General features: G+C 39.4%; 2 protein-coding genes across 2 annotated transcripts; one reads left to right on the forward strand and one right to left on the reverse strand.

The window, feature by feature from the left end:
- Nucleotides 1–595: 595 nt before the first annotated feature.
- On the reverse strand, nt 596–7,608 carry LOC146560912 (uncharacterized). Its single transcript, XM_085296504.1, has 4 exons — nt 7,360–7,608; nt 6,284–6,482; nt 1,336–1,636; nt 596–1,251 (listed from the first exon to the last, which is right to left on the reverse strand). The coding sequence occupies exons 1-4, from the start codon at nt 7,437–7,439 to the stop codon at nt 845–847; spliced, it is 987 nt and encodes a 328-aa protein (XP_085152630.1). The 5' UTR covers nt 7,440–7,608; the 3' UTR covers nt 596–844.
- A 4,631-nt stretch (nt 7,609–12,239) lies between these two features.
- On the forward strand, nt 12,240–24,622 carry p4ha1b (prolyl 4-hydroxylase, alpha polypeptide I b). The gene is made up of 15 exons (XM_085296506.1): nt 12,240–12,467; nt 15,102–15,184; nt 15,314–15,410; nt 16,222–16,373; nt 16,629–16,766; nt 16,983–17,222; nt 18,668–18,888; nt 18,976–19,152; nt 19,276–19,346; nt 21,106–21,205; nt 21,322–21,375; nt 21,464–21,529; nt 22,555–22,623; nt 23,094–23,190; nt 23,583–24,622. Exons 1-15 carry the CDS (start codon nt 12,454–12,456, stop codon nt 23,651–23,653), a joined length of 1,650 nt encoding a protein of 549 aa, XP_085152632.1. The 5' UTR covers nt 12,240–12,453; the 3' UTR covers nt 23,654–24,622.
- The last annotated feature ends 43 nt before the right edge of the window (nt 24,623–24,665 follow it).

Consider the following 24,665-nt stretch of genomic DNA (forward strand, 5'->3'; position numbering starts at 1 on the left):
TGCATATAAACATTTTCCAAAAAGCTCAAGAATGACTAGGAAGCAATTTGGCTTCTAATAAAAATGTGAAATACTCAATTACAACAAAAAGAACAGCAGCACTAGAGTGAGTGTTCAGCTCTTTCCACATGTGAACCCCCTTCTCATCTGGCATCTCTGCAGTCAGATTCATTCAAGGGCAACTTTTGTCTGTCTCTGGTTAAGTATTAATTCAGTTAACTAAGCGAATTTAAATTGCTAACTTGTTTTATGATGTTAACTATCTGTGTCAACATTCTGTCATTGTCATCCCTTTTCCTCTGAAAGCTATCAGGGTCATACGAGGACTACTTCTAGGGATGTTCAGCACATCCGCTGATAAGAGCTCTCAGAAATTACTGTCATAAAATAGGAAACGATTCACATTTATTTTGTTTGTTTATTTGTACATAAGAGAAATTCAGCTTGTTGATAGTTGCTCATGTCTGAAAGAAAATTTGTAATGTTTGACCCCTGACGCTTAACTGTTTCATTAATAAATACCTAGCTTGTAAACTATTTTCCATTAGTGCCACTGATTTAGAAAGTGCGAGCAACAGCACTCATGTTGCTCACGCTGCAGAAAGTCACAAGTAGCTAGGGCATGTATCGTCTTAATAACATATTAAAAGAATAAGATAAAAACTTGTGATGACACATAATTACTAACCGTATATCGTTAGTGTGCCACCATAGCCTGCATTTTGTCTTTTATAACTTTGTAATGTGAGTGGATATTGACTGATAAGGGATGAATAAAGCTAGTATCTACAGGTATAACACTTTGGTTAGGGTCAGTGGAGTGCAAGATGACCTACTAAATCTTTTACAGAAGCTGAAAAAATGGCTGAACTATGTACCTCGCTGAGTGGAGCAGTGCAGCAGCAAGGGGTGAGACACAAAGAGCCACTACACCGACCAGGAAGCTCAGCACCATTCCCAGCAGGAGAATAGCAAGCAGGTATCCATGGAAGAGCAGGCTGCGCCAGTTGGCCTGACTCAACACATGCCAGGGACGCTCTGGGTGCAGACACCACAGGAGGCCCAACACCCAGCTCTGGTTCACCAGCTGTGTATAGTAGATGTCAAAAACAGAGGCTTGGGAATCTGGAGGGTGGCTGCGCTCCATCTCAGACACTTTAGCAAGCCAAGTCAGAGACAGGCTGTGCAGGATTAAAGCCAGAGGTCCATATATATACTCCAGAGGCACAATACTTAAGAGACCCTCAGATGCTGCAGACAGACAGAAAGAGAAAACTAATTAGAGATTCATTTACTCTAATATGTGAAACCCTCATCTGATATCTAAACTTTTACCTGTGATGATCACAGAGGTCCCACTGATGATGAAAGTCAGAGCAGTGATGTGGCTTGCTGGTGGGGATGCCAGCTTCAAGGCAAAACTAAAGGCCACAGTCACCAGGGGCAGCAGAAGCACCATGAGGACGAAGAGGTTGGAAGATGAGCTGCTGGCTCTGGCCCACATGGTCAGCACTGCTTGAATGCTGCTACAGATAGCAGACGGCAGCATCCTCTCACCCAGGGACCTTGAATAACTCCTTAGATGCACCAGATCCAGGGCATGCAGGAGATTTAAGAATAAGAGAGACACCAGAACCTGAAAAGACAGAATATAAAAAAATAAACAATTATCTAACTTTAAAAAAGCCCACATGTGGTTATGTGAATCACTCATTTTTAATGATAGGAACTGGAGGGTCATGTGCCTGGCGGGACTGTCGATCGAGGACGCTGAAGATATCTACCTATTCGGAACCATGATAACAGGGTTCTTGCTGATTGGAGCTGGCTTGGCCCTGACTTATCGGAGAAATAAGAGAGCGGAACCGGCTGTTCAAACCCCCCCAAAGCTGCCCGCTGGAATCGAAGCGACAGGACGAGGCGCGACCTCTCACAACGAACGCAGTGTGGTTAACACCTTGGAGACGCTTACAGCTGCCGTGAAGACTCAAAACAACACCATTGAGCGTATGTTGGGATACATCAAAGAGAGGCCTGCTCAAAATGAGACCCTTGAGCTGGATCACATTGCAGAACGGCTCACTGCAGTTGTGGGGTCTCAGAATCAAAAGAATGATAACACCATGGAACAGAAGTTTGATACCATCATGGGGAGGCTTGCGGCTCTCCAACGGGAGATTGAGAGACCAGTGTCGGAGTGTTAAGAACAGCTTGAAATTCTTCTCTTCTTAGCTGCTCGCATAAAAAGAAAATTGACAACATCAACATGCGGACACCACAGCGCCAGCTGGGGCTGGAGCCGAACAAAAACTCCCTGATAACGACTGTGTGATGACTATTCTTCCCATCCCATGCAAGGCCACCTGGATTGGCTAGCAGACTGTTTACTTAGCCTGATAGGGCGAAGGACACTGTCTCAGCTGAACTATGGACACGCACACACATACACTTACACTGGTAAGCACTCACACATTTCCCTTCCCCTTCCAATGCCTTCAATGCTTGTTGCCTCCTGGGAACATGAGGCGGGTCTGGGCCCGCGCTGGAGAGTCGGCGCAGTGGCAGGATGTCTGCTGTGTTGCCTGGGATTACTCCTTATCCCCTACCCAACCCTGTTGCTGGTCACGTGCTCTATAATGTTGTACTGTGGACATTTATGTGCTTTTCTGTGCAGAGGAGTTTTTTTTTGTTTCCTGTTCTCATGCTGTCCTCCTGTAGCCCGGCATGAGTAGAGGTCTCTTTTTTTCCTCTTGTACCTTTCCCATTGTAGTGTACGTTTCAGTTCAGTTCAGTTCAGTTCTTTTTTATTTCAAACATATACATTCACCAACATTTCATAAAATCATTCCATACAGTTGTTTGAAAAGGAGTAGGCAGAAGTATATACTTATTTAGCCCTACCCCCTCAGGTTTACATCCTCATCATCTAAATTTGAACAACAAAAACGTATACAATGCCTTCAGCTTAGAACATAACATCTCAAAAAAATATTTTCACATGTTCAACTAAAACTATATTTAGATTTGCTAATTTGCAGAAGAAAATAAACATGAGTTTGACTGCTGTCTTAGGTTAATTGCATTTTCTTCATTCTTATACTTATTTAATATTTCTTTTTTGAGTTTTATTTTAAACTGGTTTATATCACTACTGACCTTTATTTCTTCTTTTAACTCATTCCAGAATTTAACTCCTTTTCAATGTTGTTCTTACTCTTTGTAATTTTAAATTCCACTTCCCTCTAAAATTATACCTCCCTTCTCTTTCTAAGAACCATTTACTTATTTCGATTGGGAGCATCCCTTTCCTTACCTTATATATTATTTGCACTGTTTTAAACTTCACCAGATCCTGGAATTTTATAGCTTGCGTCCTAATAAAGAGTGCATTTGTGTGAGCCCTATACCCCTCCTGATTTATTAGTCTAATGGCCCTTTTCTGCATTATGATTATAGTCTGAATATTACTTTTATATGTATTTCCCCAAACCTCTACACAATAACTCATGTATGGTAATAGCAAAGCACAATATAACATATACAATGTTTTCCTATCCAGAAACTGTTTTACTTTCCCCAAGACAGCAATGCCCCGTGCTAACTTTCCCCTCACATAAGTGATGTGTGATTTCCAACAGGCCTTTTGATCAATGATCACACCAAGAAATTTTATGGCATTAACCCTTTCTAGATATATATTATCGACACAAATTTCAATGTTAATGTTTTTCTTATAGTTTCCGAATAACATAAATTTTGTTTTATTTAAATTTAAGGACAATTTGTTTCTATCAAACCACTTCTTTAATATCTTTAACTCCTGTGTGATCACCTCCAAAACCTGTTGAAATTCCGCACCTGAACAAAGTATATTGGTATCATCTGCAAAAATTACAAACTTTAGTATCTTCGATACTTTACAAATATCATTTATATACATAATAAACATTTTCGAACCTAATACCGATCCTTGAGGTACACCACATTCAATATCCATCATTTTAGATTTAAACTCATTTATTTGTACATATTGCTGTCGATTCATCACATAGCTGTTTATTCAATCCAGTACCACACCCCTGAACCCATATTTTTCCAGTTTGATTTTTAGAATTTCGTGGTCAACAGTATCAAATGCTTTTTTTTAGATCTAGAAAGACTCCAAGTGCATACTTCTTGTTATCCATACATTCTGTTATTTCTTCCATTAAATCCATCAATGCCAAAACTGTTGATCTATTATTTCTAAACCCATACTGGCAATTTGCCAACAAATCATGTTTATCCACAAAGCTGTCAAATCTTTTTAGAAATAGTTTTTCCAGTATCTTAGAAAACTGGGAGAGTACCGACACTGGTCTATAATTTGTAAAACAATGCTTTTCACCTGATTTATAAATAGGAATAACTTTTGCAACTTTCATTTTTTGTGGAAAAACCCCTTCCTGGAAAGACAAATTAAAAATATATTGTAGTGGTTTTACAATACCATCAATTACTCTCTTTACCGTTACCATATCAATATCATGACAGTCATTTCAGTGTTTTTTCTGTAATGCAACCGTTCTCTGACTTGTATCCCCATGTGATGTCTGTGTTGTATGTGTAAGGTCGGGGGGCGGGTTCATTCCACTGCAGGGTAACCTGCCACTGCATGTGGTGAATAAATTTTGAACTTGAACTTGAACATTTACTTCAATTCATGTGGCTAAGGCATGTTAACACAAACCGGAATGTGTGAAAGGTAGTAACGTTTACAGCTGAGACTGAGTGAGTGCCTCTTCATCAGCAATTGCCTGCAGGGTCAATTTGGGTCATAATTTCGAACTAGTCCTGACAAAAGGGAACAGAGTTCACATCTACTTAAAAAAATAATAATATTTTAAGCAAAAGTCAAACAATGAAAAAGTAATTAAAAAAATCAATATTTTAATTAATATTGTACAACATCATCATCATTTCTGTTTTTGACAGCACACTTAATCATTTCAATGTTGCCACTTTAGAGCCTGTAAATATTGTGATGGATTTCTATCGAACATGTTAGCAAGTAAATGAGTTAACTGTAGAGATATTAAACACTATTACACTATGAACTAATAGTGAAATAAATGCTTATGTCATTTCATGCTCAAGCAGCTGTAGTTTATTGGGTGGGTAATACATTACAATTAGCCATTCTTTGCACAATAATATTTTACACTCGGGGGCACTTCATTAGTTCAGCTGGTGGTTAATAAGAGCTCAGTCCAACGGAGCAGCTTTAGGATGTGGTGAAACAGGATTGATGTGCGATGTGATCATGTCAATATGAAACAAAATCTCAGAGGACTGTTTCCAGCACCTTGTTGAATCCGTCCAACAAACAATGAAGTCTGGAATGCAAAGGGTAGTCTAGCCTGGTACTAGCAAGGTGTACCTAATGAAGTGTGAGCATATGCTGTTGACTTTTCACTAACACATCCTGATTTCTGCATTCTTGAATTTATGATAAATATGCTGCAACATACCTACACATTTACTATTCTTCTGAAGGACCTCATAAACAAAATGCATATAAAGCGGGTGATATGGATAATACGTGGACTAAACTCAACCGGTCCTGTGACTCATTTTCAGTTGTTACGGGCAATGTTAGCTTGTGGACCATACTATACTGTGCTATACTGACCATTTAGTCAGTATAGCACCTCTCCTATATATCAGCAGTTGAGGTCAAAGCTGGACACCCAAAAGTTAATTCCACCTTTGTACAGCGTCACACTTGCATCTGAGTTCATTGGGCAATAATTTGGTTAAACATCTATCCTGCACACGTGTTTTCAGCAATAACGTCCTTCTGTCACTTCCCTCTACGTCTGCTTTCACCTTTAAACTAGCACAAACAGCAATTACTGATAGAATTTCACTGACCACCACAGCTGACGGCACAAATGATTAACAACAATCCAATGATTAAGCTTACATTTTGAAAGACCATTTGAATGTTTGTTATAACTTCCTACGTTTTTCTTTTGCAATATGTAACTTCATTATTTGCCTTGATGTTGGCAAAGCTATTATAAATGCACCTGTAATTGAAGCAAAAGCAAATACCCTGCGGTCAAGAAACAGAGCTTTGTGTAAACTAAAAAGCATTTGAGTGGCCTCACATGACCTTTTTTCTCACTTATATAAATTACTATTTATACTAATTTGTAAAAAGGTATTTTTGACCTTATCCTTTCTAATCAGAGTTTGGTTGTGTCCAAAAGAAGAAAATCCAAAAGTTGCAGACACCAACCTGGGCAAAGCTGAGGGCCACAGGATACGGGTAGCGATACTGAGGGATAAAAATGGAAGCCACAAAGTTTCTGAGTTTGTCGCCCAGACCATATATCACCACAACCAGCAGGACCAGACTGGCAACCAGGGGCTTCAGCGCATGATGCGCTGAAAGACACCTTACAGCCGAGGCATATCTCCTCCTCCATCTCCCTGAACTGTGCACAAGAGACATAAACCATAAAGTCACACTGATAACAATGAACTTATAAAATGTTTTTTTTTTCTTTTTGTTCTGAGTTTAATGTTTTAAAAAACTTACATTGGAGGATATATAACCTTTCGTTTGCAATGCAAGTTTGCATTTTAAATGCAACTCCTGACTCTTTTATATGGTTCCCAAGATCCAATATATTAGATTAAATTTTTAAAAAAAACCAGCAACAACAACAACAAAAACAGCATTATCTTTTATCCAAAAGATGTGTGTTTTTTAAATTTATTTATTTTTGTATTTTATTGCAGGATTTCCCACCTGAAGTCCATGTAGTGAGAGCAAACGTTATTTCCTCTCACAACAACCTAACTTTGCTATTTACGGATGATCTCAAACAGTGTTCTAAACATGTATTGTAGTCGGGACAATCACATCACAATTACATACACTGTCTGATTGTTTTGTTGTTCCTTTTCAGTTGTTTATGTTCCGTGTGGCATGTCCGAAAATCGGTGTCTGCTATTGTAGTTTCCTTGTTAACAGTGCGTCCCTTTTAGACCAGAATATTCTTTTTCAATAAAACTCATGTCAATTATGAGTCTGTAAATATACGGCATAATAGTAAAAGTCAAATAAATGATAACATAAAGCGCAGAATAAATATGTATTAAATGTAATAAGACCTCAGAGGACTAGTAGGCGCGTTTAGCTTTAACAGACTATCAGCAGAACTGAAGCCCGATCATAAAAAGTGCTGCTTTAAAACTTAAAAAGAAAAGAAAGACGTATAGACAAACTATAGCAAAACAAATTTAAAAGGAGCGCAACTCATTTTCTTTTCGGGGGAGGAAAAAAAGCGAGAAACGACATCTACTCACCATTTTGTTGTCGTCATAAAGTCATAGTTCATCTTCAACCTCCAAACCAGCCATTCCGTCTGTGTTGCTGTCACTTCCATTCATTCCTACAACAGCCAGTAATAATGCGATTATATCAATAATAATAATTCATCCTCGTAACGGACACGTATCCCGTCCGCCTTTTATTTTGGTATTTAAATAAATATAGACTTGTAACTTCATTCATGCAGTTTGCTTGAGGTGAAGTAGTACCCTTTGCACCTCCTGCTTTGGCAGCTGTTTGTGACATTCCTCTCCGGCTTTTCGTTGGCTAACGACCACATGACCGCCTGTGCAAGGGTGAATTTGAATAAACAGATTCATTAAACTGGGAGGATGCCGCTCTGTAGCCTGCTTCTCAGAGTCTACCTGCTGCACTGTGCGCTCTGGGGTTCTTATAACTGTATTGCTATAAACACTAATATGTCTTAAACCATAAATGTTTTATGGTTTAAATGTGTGAAAACTGCTCACATATTCTTCAATGACTTTCAGCAAAGTCATCCTGTTGGTGCTAAATGACTCAAGAGTACACCAGGGGGAAGTCAAACACACCACCTTTTCTCAGTCCACTGTTTCTTTCATTAAAGTAATATAATAGCTGGGTAATTTGTTACTTTTGAAATGAAAACATTACATAAAACATATCCATTATCCCTCCTCTTCACATGCCCAGCATCCCAACCTTCCCTCTCTAACTTTGGCTCTAAAGTGCTCAAAGTGAGCTGTGCCTCTCATGTACTCGTTTCCTTATCTGTCCTGGTCACACCATGCAAACATCTTCAGCTCTGTCACCTCCAGATCAGCCTCCTGTCTTATTGTCACCTTCACCAAACTATACATGATAGCAGGCCTCACTACCATCTGAACCTTCTCTTTTACGCTTGCTGCCATCATTCTGTCTCTAATACTTGTCTTCACCCACGCCATGCTGGTCTCCTAAAAGTGGTCTCAAGACCGGTCTTGGTTTAGGCGGTCTTGACTATAAGTCTACTCTACTCCTCGCAGCTGTCACACATGTTTTCTCTCATTCATACACATTCCTTCATTTCCTCTTTTCTTTCTTCCAACTGTCCTGGTTCTCTTCTGTCTATTCTCTACTCTTACTACATATCCCAATGACATCTATGAAGAGTCCACGGAGACTCGTGGAGGACCTCATCTGTCAGTCCGTCCATCACCACCACCACAAACAAGGGGGCTCAGAGCAGATCCCTGGTGTGATTCCACCTCCACCGTGAACCCATCCATCGCTCCTGCTGCACACCTCACCACTTTCTCTCTGTCCTTATGCATACTACGTATTTCTCTGACACTCCTGACTTCCTCATTCAGCAACCAAGTTTCTCTCATCACCATATTATGATCCACAAAGACACAGTGCACCTCCGTCTGACTTTGTCTGTACTTCTCTACCAGCACTCGCAAAGCAAACCCTCACTTCCTCCTTACTAATCCTCTTATACATAGTAATGGAAACAAAAATGCTGCAGTACCACAGCTGACAGACTGTGGTATTGACACATGACAGAAAATGGTCTCTTTCAGTTAAAGTTTGTGTTCTAGCTGTAGTTCTTATAATAATCATTGCTCTGCAAACGGGTACAATACACTGCATGTGGGAAAAAAGAAGCCATCAGGGAAAACTTTAAATGAAATAATAAACATAAAAGAGCTTGATGTATCTTCAATACAGGACAAAGGGTGAGAGGTGGAGAGGCAGTGGCTGAGGTGAAAGTGAAGAGGGAGGAGATTCATATATTACTATGTTACTGTGTTTCCAAGACCACCAGCTGAATTAAGGGCAAGCCTGAAGCAGCGTTGAGAGAGGATTTGTAGCAGCTCTTGTTGGGCTTTTTGAGAGAAATTTGCTGATGTTTATTTGTGTGTGTGTGTGTGTGTGTGTGTGTGTGTGTGTGTGTGTGTGTGTGTGTGTGTGTGTGTGTGTGTGTGTGTGTGTGTGTGCGTGCGTGCGTGCGTGCGTGTGTAGGATGTTCTTCTAGTTAAGGGCTAGAGGGAACAGCTCATGCATTTGCCAAATAACTTAAAGGAAATAGTTGTAGGACCGTCCGGGTAAATGCTGTTGTGTCTGTGTTTGAGCTGTTCTTTTTCCAGGTTATAATATCTTTAAGGTCTTTATAAAAAAGTGTAACCTCCTAAGGTACTTTAACCAAATATTAGTGGGGGAGTATGTATATGTTTGAGGTTGTATATATACTTTTGAGCCCATCTGGATTAGAAAATCAAAAATAAATTTCAATTTGAGGACTTAATTTTTTTTTAAGTCTCTCTATTCTTAAATAAAGATGTATGCTGTAAAATCTTTCCACCCTGAAAAAAAAACAAGACTTCAAAGAAATCATTAAACAGTGTTGGATCAGGTGACCCTGAATCCTCCATTAGTCGTGCTGCGTTTGGACTAGGCTGCTTGGGGATTCCCATAATGCATTGAGTGTTTCTTCCTTAGTCACATTTTTGGTTTGTTCACATATGTGTTCATACACCTCCCCTCATTTAATTATTAATTATAACTAATCCCTGACACTCTCTTCCACAGCATGTCATTAGTCCTGTCTTCCTCCCCTCACCCCTAACCAGTCATGGCCATGGCAGATAGCCACCCCATCTTCCAAAAAGGATTTTTTTTTCTCCTTTCCATAGTCACCAAAGTGCTTTCTTGTGGGATTTCTTATGATTGTTTTCTTTGTATTATTGTTGTGAATTAGCGCTGTGAATTGAATCTCCAACAGAGAGGGTAACTGTACAGACAGTAACCATTCCTCCATCACACCTATCTGGAACAAAAGTAAAACAGGTATATTTATTGCCAGTTCTCTCTGCATGTAGACACTGTAGTCTTTCTATTTCAGTGTGTGAGCCAGAGACCGTGCTGGCTCCTGCTCTTCCAGGAACAGTTTGTGTTGAGTGAGCAACTTTACAATCTTCTGAATGCAGTGGGTGACCAGCCCGCTTTGCATGACCCCTACTATAGTCTTATCCTTGACTGATGCAGTGCAACAGTTAATTAAGAGAATTTTCATTTTAAAGATAAACATGCTAATCTTAAAGATTAACATGGAATAAAGTAATACATAATAATTATGTCTTTATTATGAATAAATATGAGTATTAGGTATAAGGAGCCATTTGGTGATGAAGAGGATGCTGTGATAGTGATACACCTTGAGCTGGGCTGTTTAATCAGCTGCATAGAGCTGCAGAAATATTCCACAATACTACTGTATGCGGAGAATGATGTAGCCCAGGTCACACATGCACATATATACTTTTGCTTATTGTAGCAGTATGGCATTCTAGATGGGAATGTCAAGACTGTATTTGCTAGGCATCAGCATGTTTGTAAAATTAGTGTGAATAGGTTTATTTTGATACCATTGTTTTGAGCTACAGCCTTATTGAATTACCAAGAAAGCCATATATTTATGATGAGGTAAACTTGCTTGTCTCTTTGAATTATGCTGACTGTATCTAGCTGAATCTGCATTTTTGTCTCAAGGTTTCTCACTGCATATTTCAGTGGGTGGTGTAAAGGTCAGGGCCGACTCCCCAGACCTCCAATCCTGATTTTTTTTACAGCTCAGTGCTTTAGAAATGGACCTTGTCATCATGCTGGGAGAATTCTCAGCTTTACGTGCCCGTTACCCTTTCCTCTGCATGAACCTGAAAGCCAAGCCCCCACTGCGATCCTGGAGGATCGAATTATCAAGAATCTAGATATCACACATGTAGTCAACACCACTGCCGACAGTCCTAATGCTATTTTAATCACTATGCTACTAGAACCTGGTGGAGGCACTGCCACTGACATCCAGCTTCATTAACACTGCACTTAAGTCTGAGCCTGGTCCACTGCAGTTTCAAAGAAAAAAGGGAATGCACAGCCCCCAATGTGAACTTCCTGCGTCAGATACTGACTTATGAGGAGCAGCTGTTTGGGAGCAGACTTACCGACTTGGACGACATCTGTTGATGACTGCGGGGAAAATGGGAACGGAAAGCAGTATACTTTTTTTTCTTCTTAAGTGGAGACTGAGAAGCTGCAGGGAAAACACTCGATCTCGGTTCACTATCCAAGTCCTCACTCTAAGCTGTCATATTTCAGATTATACAGATGTTGAATTTGTAACCTCTGTAAGCCTCAGTATAACACTTATGACATTTTGCTTGGTGACAGTTGATAGAACATGTACATTAATAAGGAAATTTTATTTAACTTTACATAAGAAAGGTTTATTATCTTCAGTTTCACTCAGTGATGTAATGATGTGCTGATACTGAGATACTACCTGTTTTGCAGCGTTGCTCATGTGGATATCTAAGATGACAAAGGCTTGCAAATAGCCAGTGTTTATCACAGACATATACAGTCTGTAGTGTTTACACTGGGCATTTCAGTTGAGACATAATGCAGTTAACAATTTGCCCCTCTGCGCGCACACACACACACACACGTAGCTCCACCCTGTTGAATTCAGCTGAATGCAGAAGGAATTCACTCCCTACCATCCCACACTTTTTTTTTTCTTTTTGTGAAGCTAGTAAGAATAATTTTTCTGGAATGTGGGAGGAAGATGATGAAAAATGTCTGTTCGTTCAATGTAAACGTTACAAAACTACACAAAACATCTGTTGAATGGAGATGATGGGCCCGGAGTGCAGATGCATACATGCAAAGTTGAGCACATAGGTTTTAGAGAAAGAGGAGAAAGAAAATATCTATCGGCAGTCTTTTAACACGTGGCATGTGACCTCACTGGAACGATTTCCACATTAAACACCAAAATACTCATCTTCGGTCGTGTCGGTACGGGTCAACACTATTACAGGCACCTCCCCTAAGTTTTCAGAAGCAGAGAGTGTATGCATGTGAGTCTGCACGTAGCATCGAGCCCCATCCTTTTAGAAATACAGCCCGAACCACCAGATAGCCAATAGTACACCGAATCATCACAGACAGGAAGAGCCACCGGACCGAGTCTCCAACTTCAGACCGTTAACTTCACTGAATCGGTGTGGGCTTCAGGGAGAGACCCCGACGGCTTCTGCTACAGGATGCTCTCGATTAGGTGACTATCGACCCCTTGAGTGAGATAAGAAATGTAGGCTTATCTAGAAAATGTGTTTACATTTCAGATAGTCACCAGTTTACAGATTACGTCTTTTCACAGTGTTTGTCGCTGTTACCAACAGCAACCGTTGTTTGCTGTGCGAGCTTTGATCTAGCGGCAATGAAAAGTAGAACAAAAGTAAGCCAAGTTTTAGGTTTCTGTGTTGTGGGTCAAAACAAAGATTATACTACTAAACTAAGCAGGAGGCAATGAGATGACCTGAACCAGTTAGTTAAACTAGAAAATAGCAAGAAAAGAAAACGTAACCTGGCTTTTCCCTGTGAAACTTTAGCTAGCTTTAGTTTTCCGGCATTCCAGCGCAATGCAGCGTGGGATGCTTCTGCCGTCATATTGCTTTATGCCTCATTTAACAGCCTCTATACATTTTATTTGTTAATGGCAAACATTTTTCACATTTAGTCTGTCATATTTCATAGTGACAAGGAGATAAAATGTCATATCGAGCTACAAACTTTGTTTATATGTAACTCCCCAAAAAACACCAACCAAGAAGCAAAAGCCTTCCTGCTGCAGTTCAGTCTGCAGCTTTCATTGACTGAGTTTTGCAGGTAATATCAGACTCTCCATCGGGCAGTGTGCAGTCTTCACACAGGAGGGAGTGGCGAAGACGTGGCAGTCCTCTTCCATGCACGTCCTGTGCTATCTGACTCCATAGCTGGAAAACTTGGAGACATTTTGTGCGATGAAGGAAGTTTCTCAGGGCAGACTCTCAAAAATAAAATTGTTTTTGTCAGGAGCAGGTTTAAACTTGGTATAACGTATTGCGAAGCCAGTTAGGCTATTAAAATTGTGCTTTTTTTGTCTGGGTGTTGTTCGTTTCATTACGTTCCCCCCCTGTATTTATCTTAAATATTCCTTATGTATACTATGGATTAGTTATATTCTCATCATAACAGGTAAATAAGTTTTAGAGGTTTTTGGTTTTTTTTGTTTTTGTTTTTAAGGTACTAAATATGCACCAACATCTAATTCTAGATGTCTAAGGATTTCGAGCTCTTTCTTTTAACACTTTTTTAACACTCATTTCACTCTCATTGTGGCTGTTGCTGCTGCCTGGTACAACGTTTACAGCCCTATAGCTGAAAGTTGATTAGGAAAGCAGGAAGTGGTACAAGTGACATGACAGGATAAAGGCAAGTAAACTAGCAAATTGCTTTATCACATGACTTTATGGATTTATATCCATCCAAGGAATTTTTAAGGGTGGATACTTTTGAGGAAACGCGAACCCTGTGGTCCAACCAAAAGGAGTTGCCTTTTAGATTACACATGAACTGGTTTCTAGGTCAGTAAGACTTTGTTTTTATTCTTAGTTTTTTTTAATATGGGATGTACCAACATGCTTATTAACACAATCACCTCCTTTCACTTCCATGTGTGGCATGACCAGAACACTTGGTTTGAAATTAGAAATGTTCAATATACAGCTATCATTTTTGCATCACACTTAACTGAGTGTGAAAGAAAATTGTAGTAATTACCCTTCCTGGGTACAATAATTGCATTCTTCAAAACTTTTATCTTGGAAATCAGAAAGTGTAAGAGGCTGTTTATGGCTTTTAAGTGGCAGCACACATTATGCAGTTGCAGAAGTAGCTTGGTAGCAGTAGAGGATAATGGTAAGTTGTGTCTTGCTTCAGGTTTTTTTTTCCACCCTCTCTGCTTCCTTCTGCTGACCTAAATTGAAATCTCATATGAAGTCACTCTATTTTTTATTCTCATTCAAGACTTGCCCTTGTGGCAGAGTCGAACCTGCCTCAGCCTGCTGCTGGCTTACACTGAATAGTTTATGTACGCTTCATGATCTTCATTTTGCCTGTGCGCTTATGGGTGTGTGTGTGTGTATTTGTGTTTACACTATATTTATAACAAACCATCTCACTTGGTCAAGCAGCAGGCGTTTTATAATGTGGGGGATTTTTGGTCTTGATTCTTTTGGCTTAATTTCTTTCCAAAACTTTTGTCCAAGTCTGCTCTCTTGCTATTTTTCTTTTGAAAAACAAAAAGCCAAAATGTGATGTGCCACTGGCCAACATGGTTCGGTTTGGGTATATTTACAGTCTTAGTAGTTTGGAATTTTTTAGTACATTCTTGAGATAAATAAGTGATCTAATTTGATGTCAATCATGGCATGTGGCATGTTGTGGACATCCCAGAATATTTAAAAGTAAAATTCTTGCACATTTGCTCTGAATTTCTGTTATGTGGGTAAGAAAAAAAATTAGCACCACAGTAAAATTTGCGTGGTACTTCTTTATACTATTTGAAGTATAAAGAAGTGCATGTGAGAATGCACAATGCAGTCATGCATTCTCCTGTAATTTGTGGCTGCAAGAAACAAAAGATCACAGTGCTGCCTGTCCCAGGCCTAACTGCCAGCCTCAAAGCTAAACCAGACATATTTTAGTAGTGTGTCTGGTTTAGCTCTTTAATTATATGACTAGAATAAATTGGATTATGGTGATACCTTATCATAGAAATTAAAATGTCTTCAAAATAGGTAGGTCATTCACTGACTCTTTTAATCTGCATGTTTTATTAATTTAATGCTCTTCTCTCACTCTTTATCAGAATGGAGCTGCCGTGTTACTGTTTATTGCTGCTGAGCTGCCTGCAGTCGCTCTCAGCCCACGCTGACTTCTTCACTTCTACAGGTAAAAGACTTGTGTTATGTTACTACACAGACACAAGGCCAAGAAATTTTAAAGCTCGTACTAATTTTATAAGATTAGTATAGTTTATCATTTCAGTGTTTGCAATTAATATGTGTTTGTTTCTTTCAGGCCAGATGACAGATCTGTTGTACACAGAAAAAGATCTCGTCACCTCTTTGAAGGACTACATCAGAGCAGAGGAGAGCAAACTAGAGCAGATCAAACGGTGAGTTTGTCAACTCCTGGGTGTGATTTGCTGCTGGGGGCATTTCTCCCTTCTCGTCGTCATGTCCTTGCATCTGCTAAATTATTTTTATCCCAGTGCCAGAGTCAACCAAGCACCGCAATCGCTAGCTAAAATAGAGAGAAATAAAAAGGATACGGAGTGCAGAAACATTCCAACTGTGTTAACCACATGTCTGATCATTTCCATCAGAATCCCCTACAAAGATGAGATATGCAGCTTCTTATTTCAACTTTCTTAACTACAGTTATGTACCGGGGCAGCTGACTCACATCGCAGTTAGAAAACTTTGATATGGAGGAGTGGGTCTCTGAATTAATGTTACCTGCACAGTTAGTTGGTGTTGCAACTGGTACAGCTGCTGTGTGGAGAAGCCACACTCCTGTATGAAAAGATCAACCCTAACCTGACCCTCATTCACTGGATGAAGTTAGGACCTGTGATCCGTGATGCTTTAGGACACATTACAGAGCTGAGTCAGCAGTAAACGAGGATTTAATTCTGACAGGTTTATTGTTTATTGGGTTTATTGTTGCTTATTGGATTTGGATGATAATATTGATTGATAATGACTGATAATATAGCTTGATAATTGATAATATATACAGCTATCAACTTCATTTAAAAAAATAATTTGCAAGTGTCTATAAACATTGTGGTTAGCTCCATGTTTAATTTCTGAAGTTGCTTTCCTAAAACTCCATAAATATTATATATGACAGCCGTAATAATAGGTAGCTTGCTTACAAGTGTAATCAACACACTTTAATCCATATTACCTTTTTTGTGATAGGTGGGCTGAAAAATTGGATTCCTTGACAGTTACTGCCACGCAGGACCCTGAAGGCTTTCTGGGACACCCTGTGAATGCCTTCAAACTGGTGAAGAGGTTGAACACAGAGTGGGGGGACCTGGAGAGTCTTGTGCTCCGTGACACCACTGGAGGTATGAACAGTAAAGCCCAGGTTCAAATAATAACACTGTAATATTTGGTTTTATAAATGAGTGGTAAAAACTTGCAGAAAAAGTGCAACACAGAAGTACACTAAAACATTGACTTGTTTGTTTTAGGTGTATGTGGATGGATGAAACTCCCATCTAACTGTTCACCTCATGAAATTTTAAGAGAAAGTGTTAAATGTCACTTTGAGTGATTAATGTGCCCACACATAGAATACTTTATCGTGCCATTTTTCTCAGGATTTATTTCCAACCTGACCATCCAGAGACAGCACTTCCCAAATGACGAGGACCAGACCGGAGCTGCCAAAGCTCTCATCCGGTTACAAGACACTTACAGACTTGATGCCAACACAATCTCTACGGGAAACTTACCTGGTAAAATCCTCCGAACAGTTGCATGTCACACATAAATGGCATGAGTTCACATGCCCATGGGCCTATTTGTTCATTAAGGATTCAATGTACAGATATAAAGACAAAGTGACTGCCACGAAAGTCACAATAAATGTCAGACTATGTGAGTTTTTTGGGGGAAGGGTTTGATTGTTTTCTGATTTCTTTTCCCCCCCTCCTGTGTGTACTCCTAACTAGGAGTGAAATACAAGAGCCACATGACAGCAGAGGACTGTTTTGAGCTGGGGAAAATTGCCTACTCCGATGCCGATTACTACCACACAGAGCTGTGGATGGCCCAGGCCCTGAAACAGCTCGATGAGGGAGAGGAGTCCACTTTAGATAAGGTGACAGTGATCGACTACCTCAGCTACGCCATTTACCAGCAGGGGGAGATGGAGCGTGCAATGGAGTATACAAAGAGGTTGATTGAACTGGGTGAGTCTCTTCATATTCTAAAGAATTAAGAAGTAAGACTGTAATAGTGTGGAACTTGCTTTAATTTGGCCAAACAAAATAAATTATTGTTGGGTATTTTAAGCAAGGTTTAGACTGAAGGACAGACTAAACAGAGGTGAGGCACAGGTCAACATTTCCGAGCCAGACAGACATAAACAGTTCAGGCAGTTGCTATGTTGGGGCATAACATCTGTGCTGTAACAAATCTGTGGGGTCTTGTCTCAAAACGCTGCTGTTTGTACCAGCAAAACAGTTATCTGTATAGCACAATTCACAGAGCGGTGAAATCTATTTTTTAAAAATGACCGGGTATTGCTTTTTTTTAGAGACTTTGTCACTTGTCCCCTTTTATTTATTGACGTTACGGATTAACCAGGAATAAGAGAGGATTTCAGTGTGTCCAGGTACAGTTTAAACCACTGCCAGACTTTCCAAAGCAGTGTTAATGTCAATTTTATTGATATTTTTATTATATTATATTTATATATTTATATTATATTTTACACATAAACTCAGTGTGCTTAACATAAAATATAAAAACATTAAAAACCCATGTAAGTCTGCAATGCCTTAAGGCTTGTAAAAACAAAAAAACTAAACTGTACAAAGGAATAACATGCATGGTAACATACACACAGACAAGCACGTACACAAAAGTGTTATTAAGTGTAAGTGTGTGAGAAAAATAAAGGTTTTATGTTAAGTTAAGTTTGTTTTTGAATGTAGACATGATTGTAATTGACCTCAGATGAATAGGAAGCTTGTTCCAAAGAACAGAGCAACAGAAACTGAAAGCACCCTCAGCACACTTAGATCGAATTCTGGGGACAGTTAAAAGATCTGCACCTGATGACTTGAGAGGTCTTATTGGGTTATAGACACCCAGCAAGTGAGAGATGTACTTGTGTGTGTGGGGGGGGGGGGGGGGGGGGGGGGGGGGGGGGGGGGCAAATCACTGAGTACGTTATGAACTAGTAGAAGGATTTAAAACAATCAAAGCTCAAAACCAATAGAGTGCGAAATAGCTTCCTTACCCGAGCTGCTGTCTCCATCACACCTCTTTGCCAATCAGTGCACCAATTCAAAGGTACAAACCATTTGTACTGCTGTTTTCTTCTGTCCAAGAAAGTGACACTGTCGGCTATCAGTTTAGCAGTAGTAAACAGTCCCCTTGCTGTTATTTTGAAAGTTATGTTGCTTCCTGGGCCATGTCCTGCTAAAAGGGTGCCAAAGCACCCGAAGGACATTGTCCCAATGGATTGCAATGTCTCAGACTGCAGCTTTTGACAGTAGTCCTCCATCTGAGTTGAAGTCATCATTACTGACTGATGGCGTATATTTGTCATGTTAGAAGCGATGTTGTTTTAGTTTGCATTGCTGCTTGTAATCACCACTGATGTTTTCTCCTGGTTTTTCACACATAGACCCAGAGCACCCGCGTGGCAAGAGCAACCTGAAGTACTTTGAGTTTCAGTTGGAGAAGCAAAAAAAGGCTGCAGAGGAAGAAGCTCCAAAACAGAAGGAGCGCGAGAAAAGAGAAACAGCTGAAAAGAAGAAGAAGCAGAAGAAGTCCAAAAAGGCTTTCTCTCTGATCCCAGAAAGGGAGAAATATGAGATGCTTTGCCGTGGAGAGGGTATCAAAATGGTGAGGAAGAGCTGAAAGCAATTTATAACTTGCATACTGCAGCTCAGTTTTAACTTTTTGTGTGCTCTTTTCTTTTCTCTAAATCAGACGCCTCGTAGGCAGAGCAGGTTGTTCTGTCGTTACTACGATAACAATCGTAACCCCAGTTTACTGCTGGCGCCCGTCAAACAGCAGGATGAGTGGGACCGCCCCTACATTGTTCGCTACCTTGACATCATCTCTGATGCAGAAATTGAGAGAATCAAGCAGCTGGCAAAACCACGAGTAAGCAGTTCAGATTTTAGGATTTCATAGGTGGTTTGGGATGGCAAAGGATGGGAGGTCAAAGCTGTTATTAGCAACGCATACTTTAATATCTTTATGTGTTTATCTGTGTGTGCTTCACAGCTACGCAGGGCAACCATCTCCAACCCCATCACAGGAGTGCTGGAGACAGCTTCTTACAGGATCAGTAAAAGGTAAGACAGAGCATGATGATGAGGAGGAGAAAATCTTATTTTCCCCTTTAATAACTGAGCTCACGTCTTCTTCTGTACTCCCGTGTGATCACAGCTGCATGTTTCTGCCCCTCATAAAGGCCATCCTAAAGGCTCTTGAGCTGAAGCACTCTCTCCTGCTGAAAATACGTTTTCTAAAAATAAAGAAACATCTGTAGCTTTTTCCCCCCAAATAATCCTAAATGAAAGGGAAATGCTAAATTACTAACGCGACTGAATATGTAGCTATTTGTGGACGAGTTGGATTATCCAACTCTTTTTTGAGGACCTTTTTATGGGTCTGTTTCTGCTCAAGTGTCTGCTCCACGGAGGTAACACATGAAGGTAGCAGAGGGGAAAGATATTACTCTTTTACTAGTTGATACTAACATTATTTCTTTTGTGAGCTGCCTTTTCTTTCCCTCTTTTCCTCCTTATTATGTTTTGTCCGTCCTTGTGCATGTGTGCTTCCGCAGTCCATTTTCCTTCCTTCTTTGATACTGCTCTTCCTGCTTCTACGTGTCCTGCTGTTGGAAATGCTGTAGTTAACGGGAGCTGTGGTGACTGAACCCCATTCAAGGAAAATCCCTGTGAGGTAAGGGGTCAAAGATCACTTGGAAGGACTCTCTCCCTTCCCCTGCTCATTTGACTTCATATCTATACCAGGCTACCTGAGTTTTGGACCTGAGCTGGATTTTTATGTCCCATAGCATTGTTTGGAAATCACTTTCCAATACAAGGCCATTTTTCTGTAGTTCTATATTTTGTACAAGATCTGTTTTAAAAAAGAGACATTGTGAAACATCAAAGGCCTATGTAGTGCAGATAAATGACCGTTCAATTTTTATAGATGCCTTGCTCACTGTTTTAAATTCAAATTTAAATCCCATCCTAAAAATAGCACGTTAGCAGCCCACCAAAACCCCATGCTTTCTTTGGTTTTACTGCAGTTGGTAATTAATGTGTGTGGGTGTCAGGGTGTGGTGTTTCTTTTAAAGTTTTGTATGCATGCATGACAGCCGGCACGTCTTTCTAACTTGAGTGAACTTGAGGTAACAGACAGATGGAAGAAATCAGAACAGTTTGAACTCCATTTAAACGACTGCAAGAGACTTAAGGAAATAATCCACTGGCTCATGCTTCATTCAATATCCATTTATAAAATATGACCTATCAGTACAAACTGAATGAAAAAAGATGACACACACAGACACACGTGTTAATGCTGATCTGCAGGCATTCTTAAAAACATGATGAAGAAGCTATATGGGCGAAGAATCATCTCACTGCCTTTGTAACGTCTTTAAAAAACTTGTTTTCCTCAACCCACATTAGAGTGTGTTGGAATTGTCTCTCACATAATGGCAACTGCAAGTTCGTGTTAAGAGGATGGACATTTTTATTTTGTTTTTAGTGGATATTATGGCCAGAAAAAAATATTTTATCTAGTCCTAAACCACACTATAGAAATATCTTCAAAGATATTCATTAGATATTGTAAAGCTGGATATTGTTCCCATTTTCCATTCCCTCTGCAACTCTACTTTGCTTCTGTATCCTAATATTGCCATTTACAAACTCACGTTGGTTTTTGTTGGCTTTTGATTCCAAGTTTCCTGCGTAGCATGCCTCTCAGACACTTTTTACAGAAGCATCTAGTGGATAAAATGTGTGCCTTACTGAAATATGTTTCCCATGCTGTTTCATTCTCAGTTTCTCTGTGTTCCCTTCTATATTCTAGTGCTTGGCTCACTGAATATGATGATCCAATGATTGAAATGATCAATAACAGAATTGAAGGTGTCACCGGGCTTGAAATGGACACTGCAGAAGAGTTACAGGTAAAAAAGTTATTTCAAAACCAACAAAAAACTGTACATGACCACCAAATGAAGCAAACAAGTTTCCCTGTTTCCTCTGTTAGAAATGGATTTTTTTTACATGTATTTGTCTGCAGGTTGCAAATTATGGTGTTGGAGGTCAATACGAACCTCACTTTGACTTTGGAAGGGTACGTTCTTTTTCTGTTTGCCACAGTTAATGTACTGCTGCATTAATGTGGTAGGATGTTTAACATGGTATTGGTTATCTCCGTACAGAAAGATGAGCCAGATGCCTTTAAAGAGCTGGGAACTGGGAATCGTATTGCAACGTGTCTTTTCTATGTGAGTGATCACCCCTTTGGACCAGCATTAACCTTCTTTTATTTATTGAAGTTTGATTTTTACTATACTAATTGCCTATGCTGGTACTGAAATTAATTTAGCAGTCAGTGACACAGTCATTGTTATAATTAAAGTAGACATTGTTGACTTATAAGTCTGCATATTTGATAATACTGAGAAAACTATCGTATTAAGTTTCAGTATACAAATTTAGAATGAACCCTGTCACTGCACATAGTGCTAGCAAAGGGCTAGCATAGTATCGGGGGCTAACTGTCATCTGTGACTATGGGCTTTAGTGTCTTTGCTGTGATAGGCCAAAATTTACTCTGCTGATGTGATAAGAGAAACAATAGCATCTAAATTCTCAATTCAAATACAGTACGTTCAGTATTATTACTTAATCGTAAAGTCATGTGACTCCTCACCTTGAAACAGTGTCACAAAGCATTTACATGAGTGAGGGGCCATGCTTGTTAGTCATGAGGAACACGGGTAAATTTGGAAACAGGAGGATTTTATTTTACTCAAAAAATGCACACAACTATTAACAAAAATTATATTTGAAATAAGTTCTAGGAACCTCAGCAAAAGAGGTCAAATAATCTGAACTCAAATCAGACTCAGAAATTAAAAAACGGACTAATAAAATGAACTAACTGCTTAAACAAAACCAAACACAACTGAGCAGAAATTGACTCAGCATGCAGGAAACAAATGGAAACTTAAGTCTTGGCTGATCACACCAACTTAGACACACTGGGAAGCAAAATAAATAATGATCTGTTATTGATCTGTTATCCAGAGAAACCACATACTGTAGCAGCTAATTTAACAGCTACTTCAGCATAAATAATACATTGAACATAAGATTAAACACATTAACAGTGTTTACTTTACAAAAGTTAATTAAATCTGCATACTACACACAAGAACTATTCTATCTTCAACTTCATTTTATATGAAGGATCTCATATAAGTTGTTTAAATTACACTGCTGGATTTTTCTTCTGTCTCTGTTGTAGATGAGTGACGTAGCAGCAGGTGGAGCCACAGTATTCCCAGATGTTGGTGCAGCAGTTTGGCCTCAAAAGGTAAATGTTGATATTACTCCTCTTATAAATGTCCATTAATATTGGTTTTCCAGCTAATCCTATTATGTAACAAACTGAAGGATTTTGTAAAAAAGGTCACAGATGTCCATAATAAAGTACACACCGTACATAATAAAAGAGAAAAATATACTTATTCAAGCACTTTTTCTCTCCAAAACACATTTTATTAATGGTAAAGGAGCGTTTTCATCCAATATAAGCTCATTTAGCGGAAATAACTGCCAATTTGTTCATAAAAGGATTCTTTCATGTGCCCCCATGCTCTTATAATGTTTTTAACTGCCATTTTAACAATCCCAGTATAGCAAGAGAACACATGTATTTAAATTTTGCTTTATTTATCATTTCACTTCTGAGAAATCTGTTGCAAGTACTTTAGGAAACCAAGTCTTGGCTCTCTGAGATGATGTGCAGAACTACTTAACCATTGGTGCCTGTTTGTTTTCCAGGGTACTGCAGTGTTCTGGTACAATTTGTTTGCCAGCGGGGAGGGAGACTACAGCACTCGACATGCAGCTTGTCCAGTGTTGGTGGGCAACAAGTGGGGTGAGTTTGATTGTTCTTGTTGGCTATAAAGCCGTCTACCTGAGTAAGCATTGTATAAAAGAATAGTGCTTGATTTGAGGACTTGGGGATTTTGGATGATTTTGAGACACCAACACAAGGCCCAACTTCTGTTGAGCCTGTGTCCTCCACCTCCCTCAACTCTATTTACACTTTTAAACATTAAAATTATATTTAACAATTAAGACAATGCCATTTAAAAAGTCTGAAAAAGACATTTTAGTGTCAATCACTGCTTGATTAATAATGTTACTACACTGGCCAAAATAATTGTGATTTTACAGATGTTTTACATATTTAAATGTGTGAGTGTGTGTGTGTGTAAGACTGGGCTTATGATTAATCTATCTGTGTATTTTTCTTTCCCTCATCAGTATCAAACAAGTGGATTCATGAAAGAGGCCAGGAGTGGAGGCGACCTTGTGGCCTAAGTGAATCTGAATGATTGTCCTCATCACCTTCGTGGCCCTCTCTTCCCCTCCTTGTGAAACACCCAGGACTAAAGAACTGTGCTGCAGATCACAGCGTGATGATGGATACACATGGATACAAAGAGTCTAAATGGCTCACCTCCTTTCTATAAACACTGACTTGTGTTTTTTCTTTCCTCTCGCTCTCCACTTGTTAGTCAGTTTCAAAGACTGTTTTGGTTAATGTCAAACTCCTGGACTGTATTGGCATTAAGGTGCCAAGGTGACATGTTCATAAGGTTTTGTTGGATGGTTTTGAGAAACACTTGAGCCCCTTTGTTTGCACTCTGAATGAACCTTAGAAAATACTAAACTGCATCAGAGATGTTTGTCTTTTCTGACAAGTCAGTTTATGTTCAGGCTGAGCTTTCCCTGGGAAACACTCCAAAGAATTGAAAATTATGACCATAATCTAGGATTGTGGGGGTTTTTTTGGTGGAAAAATAAACACTTTATTTCCTGTAAGCTGTGTAAAGATCCAGAAGTGGTTTTAGTTTCTTGCAGTCTATGCAGTACATTATCACATGTTGCTGATCTGCCTAAATGCCACTGTTTATCACTCATTGTTGCAAAATGTAGTGTGCACACATGCATGGGTACACTTACAGAGAGGTGCATACACCCCGATACTGCATAACATTAATTTTATATTTATGTGTTTTTCCTGGATTTAATCCTCATTGTGTTAGTGTTATGTGAGGGGGGAAAACAAGCACTACATTTTCCCATAACGGAGTCAAATAGTGATTCTTTAGAGTAGGTTTGGAAGAGTGTGACCAATACTTTCAGTGTATATAATGTGTTGGGGTTTTTTTAAGAAAGAGGCATTTTATTTATATGTCCTAAAAACAAGTTTATGTTGTTTATGCTTTAAATGGAAAAAAACAATGCATTTTTCTTTTCTACAATAAACTACGTTACAATAAATAAGATGATCAACTGTCCTTCTGCAGTGTGTGATGTGGGGGGGGTGAAGGCATCACGTGA

Source organism: Mchenga conophoros, linkage group LG13 (assembly GCF_057382185.1).
Source record: "Mchenga conophoros isolate Kocher_MC1m ecotype Shallow Benthic linkage group LG13, M_conophoros_male_GT1.1, whole genome shotgun sequence".
In the NCBI taxonomy this organism is placed as follows: Eukaryota; Metazoa; Chordata; class Actinopteri; order Cichliformes; family Cichlidae; genus Mchenga; species Mchenga conophoros.

What these genes read in the sequence shown, in the direction of transcription:
- LOC146560912 (XM_085296504.1), bottom strand. Translation starts at nt 7,439, where the DNA reads ATGGAAGTGACAGCAACACAGACGGAATGGCTGGTTTGGAGGTTGAAG. An exon ending in TTTATGACGACAACAAAATG is followed by an intron (nt 6,483 to 7,359) that starts GTGAGTAGATGT and finishes TCTTGTGCACAG; the next exon opens with TTCAGGGAGATGGAGGAGGA. An exon ending in GACCTCTGTGATCATCACAG is followed by an intron (nt 1,252 to 1,335) that starts GTAAAAGTTTAG and finishes GTCTGTCTGCAG; the next exon opens with CATCTGAGGGTCTCTTAAGT.
- p4ha1b (XM_085296506.1), top strand. An exon ending in TGACTTCTTCACTTCTACAG is followed by an intron (nt 15,185 to 15,313) that starts GTAAAAGACTTG and finishes TGTTTCTTTCAG; the next exon opens with GCCAGATGACAGATCTGTTG. An exon ending in CAGCAGTTTGGCCTCAAAAG is followed by an intron (nt 22,624 to 23,093) that starts GTAAATGTTGAT and finishes TTTGTTTTCCAG; the next exon opens with GGTACTGCAGTGTTCTGGTA.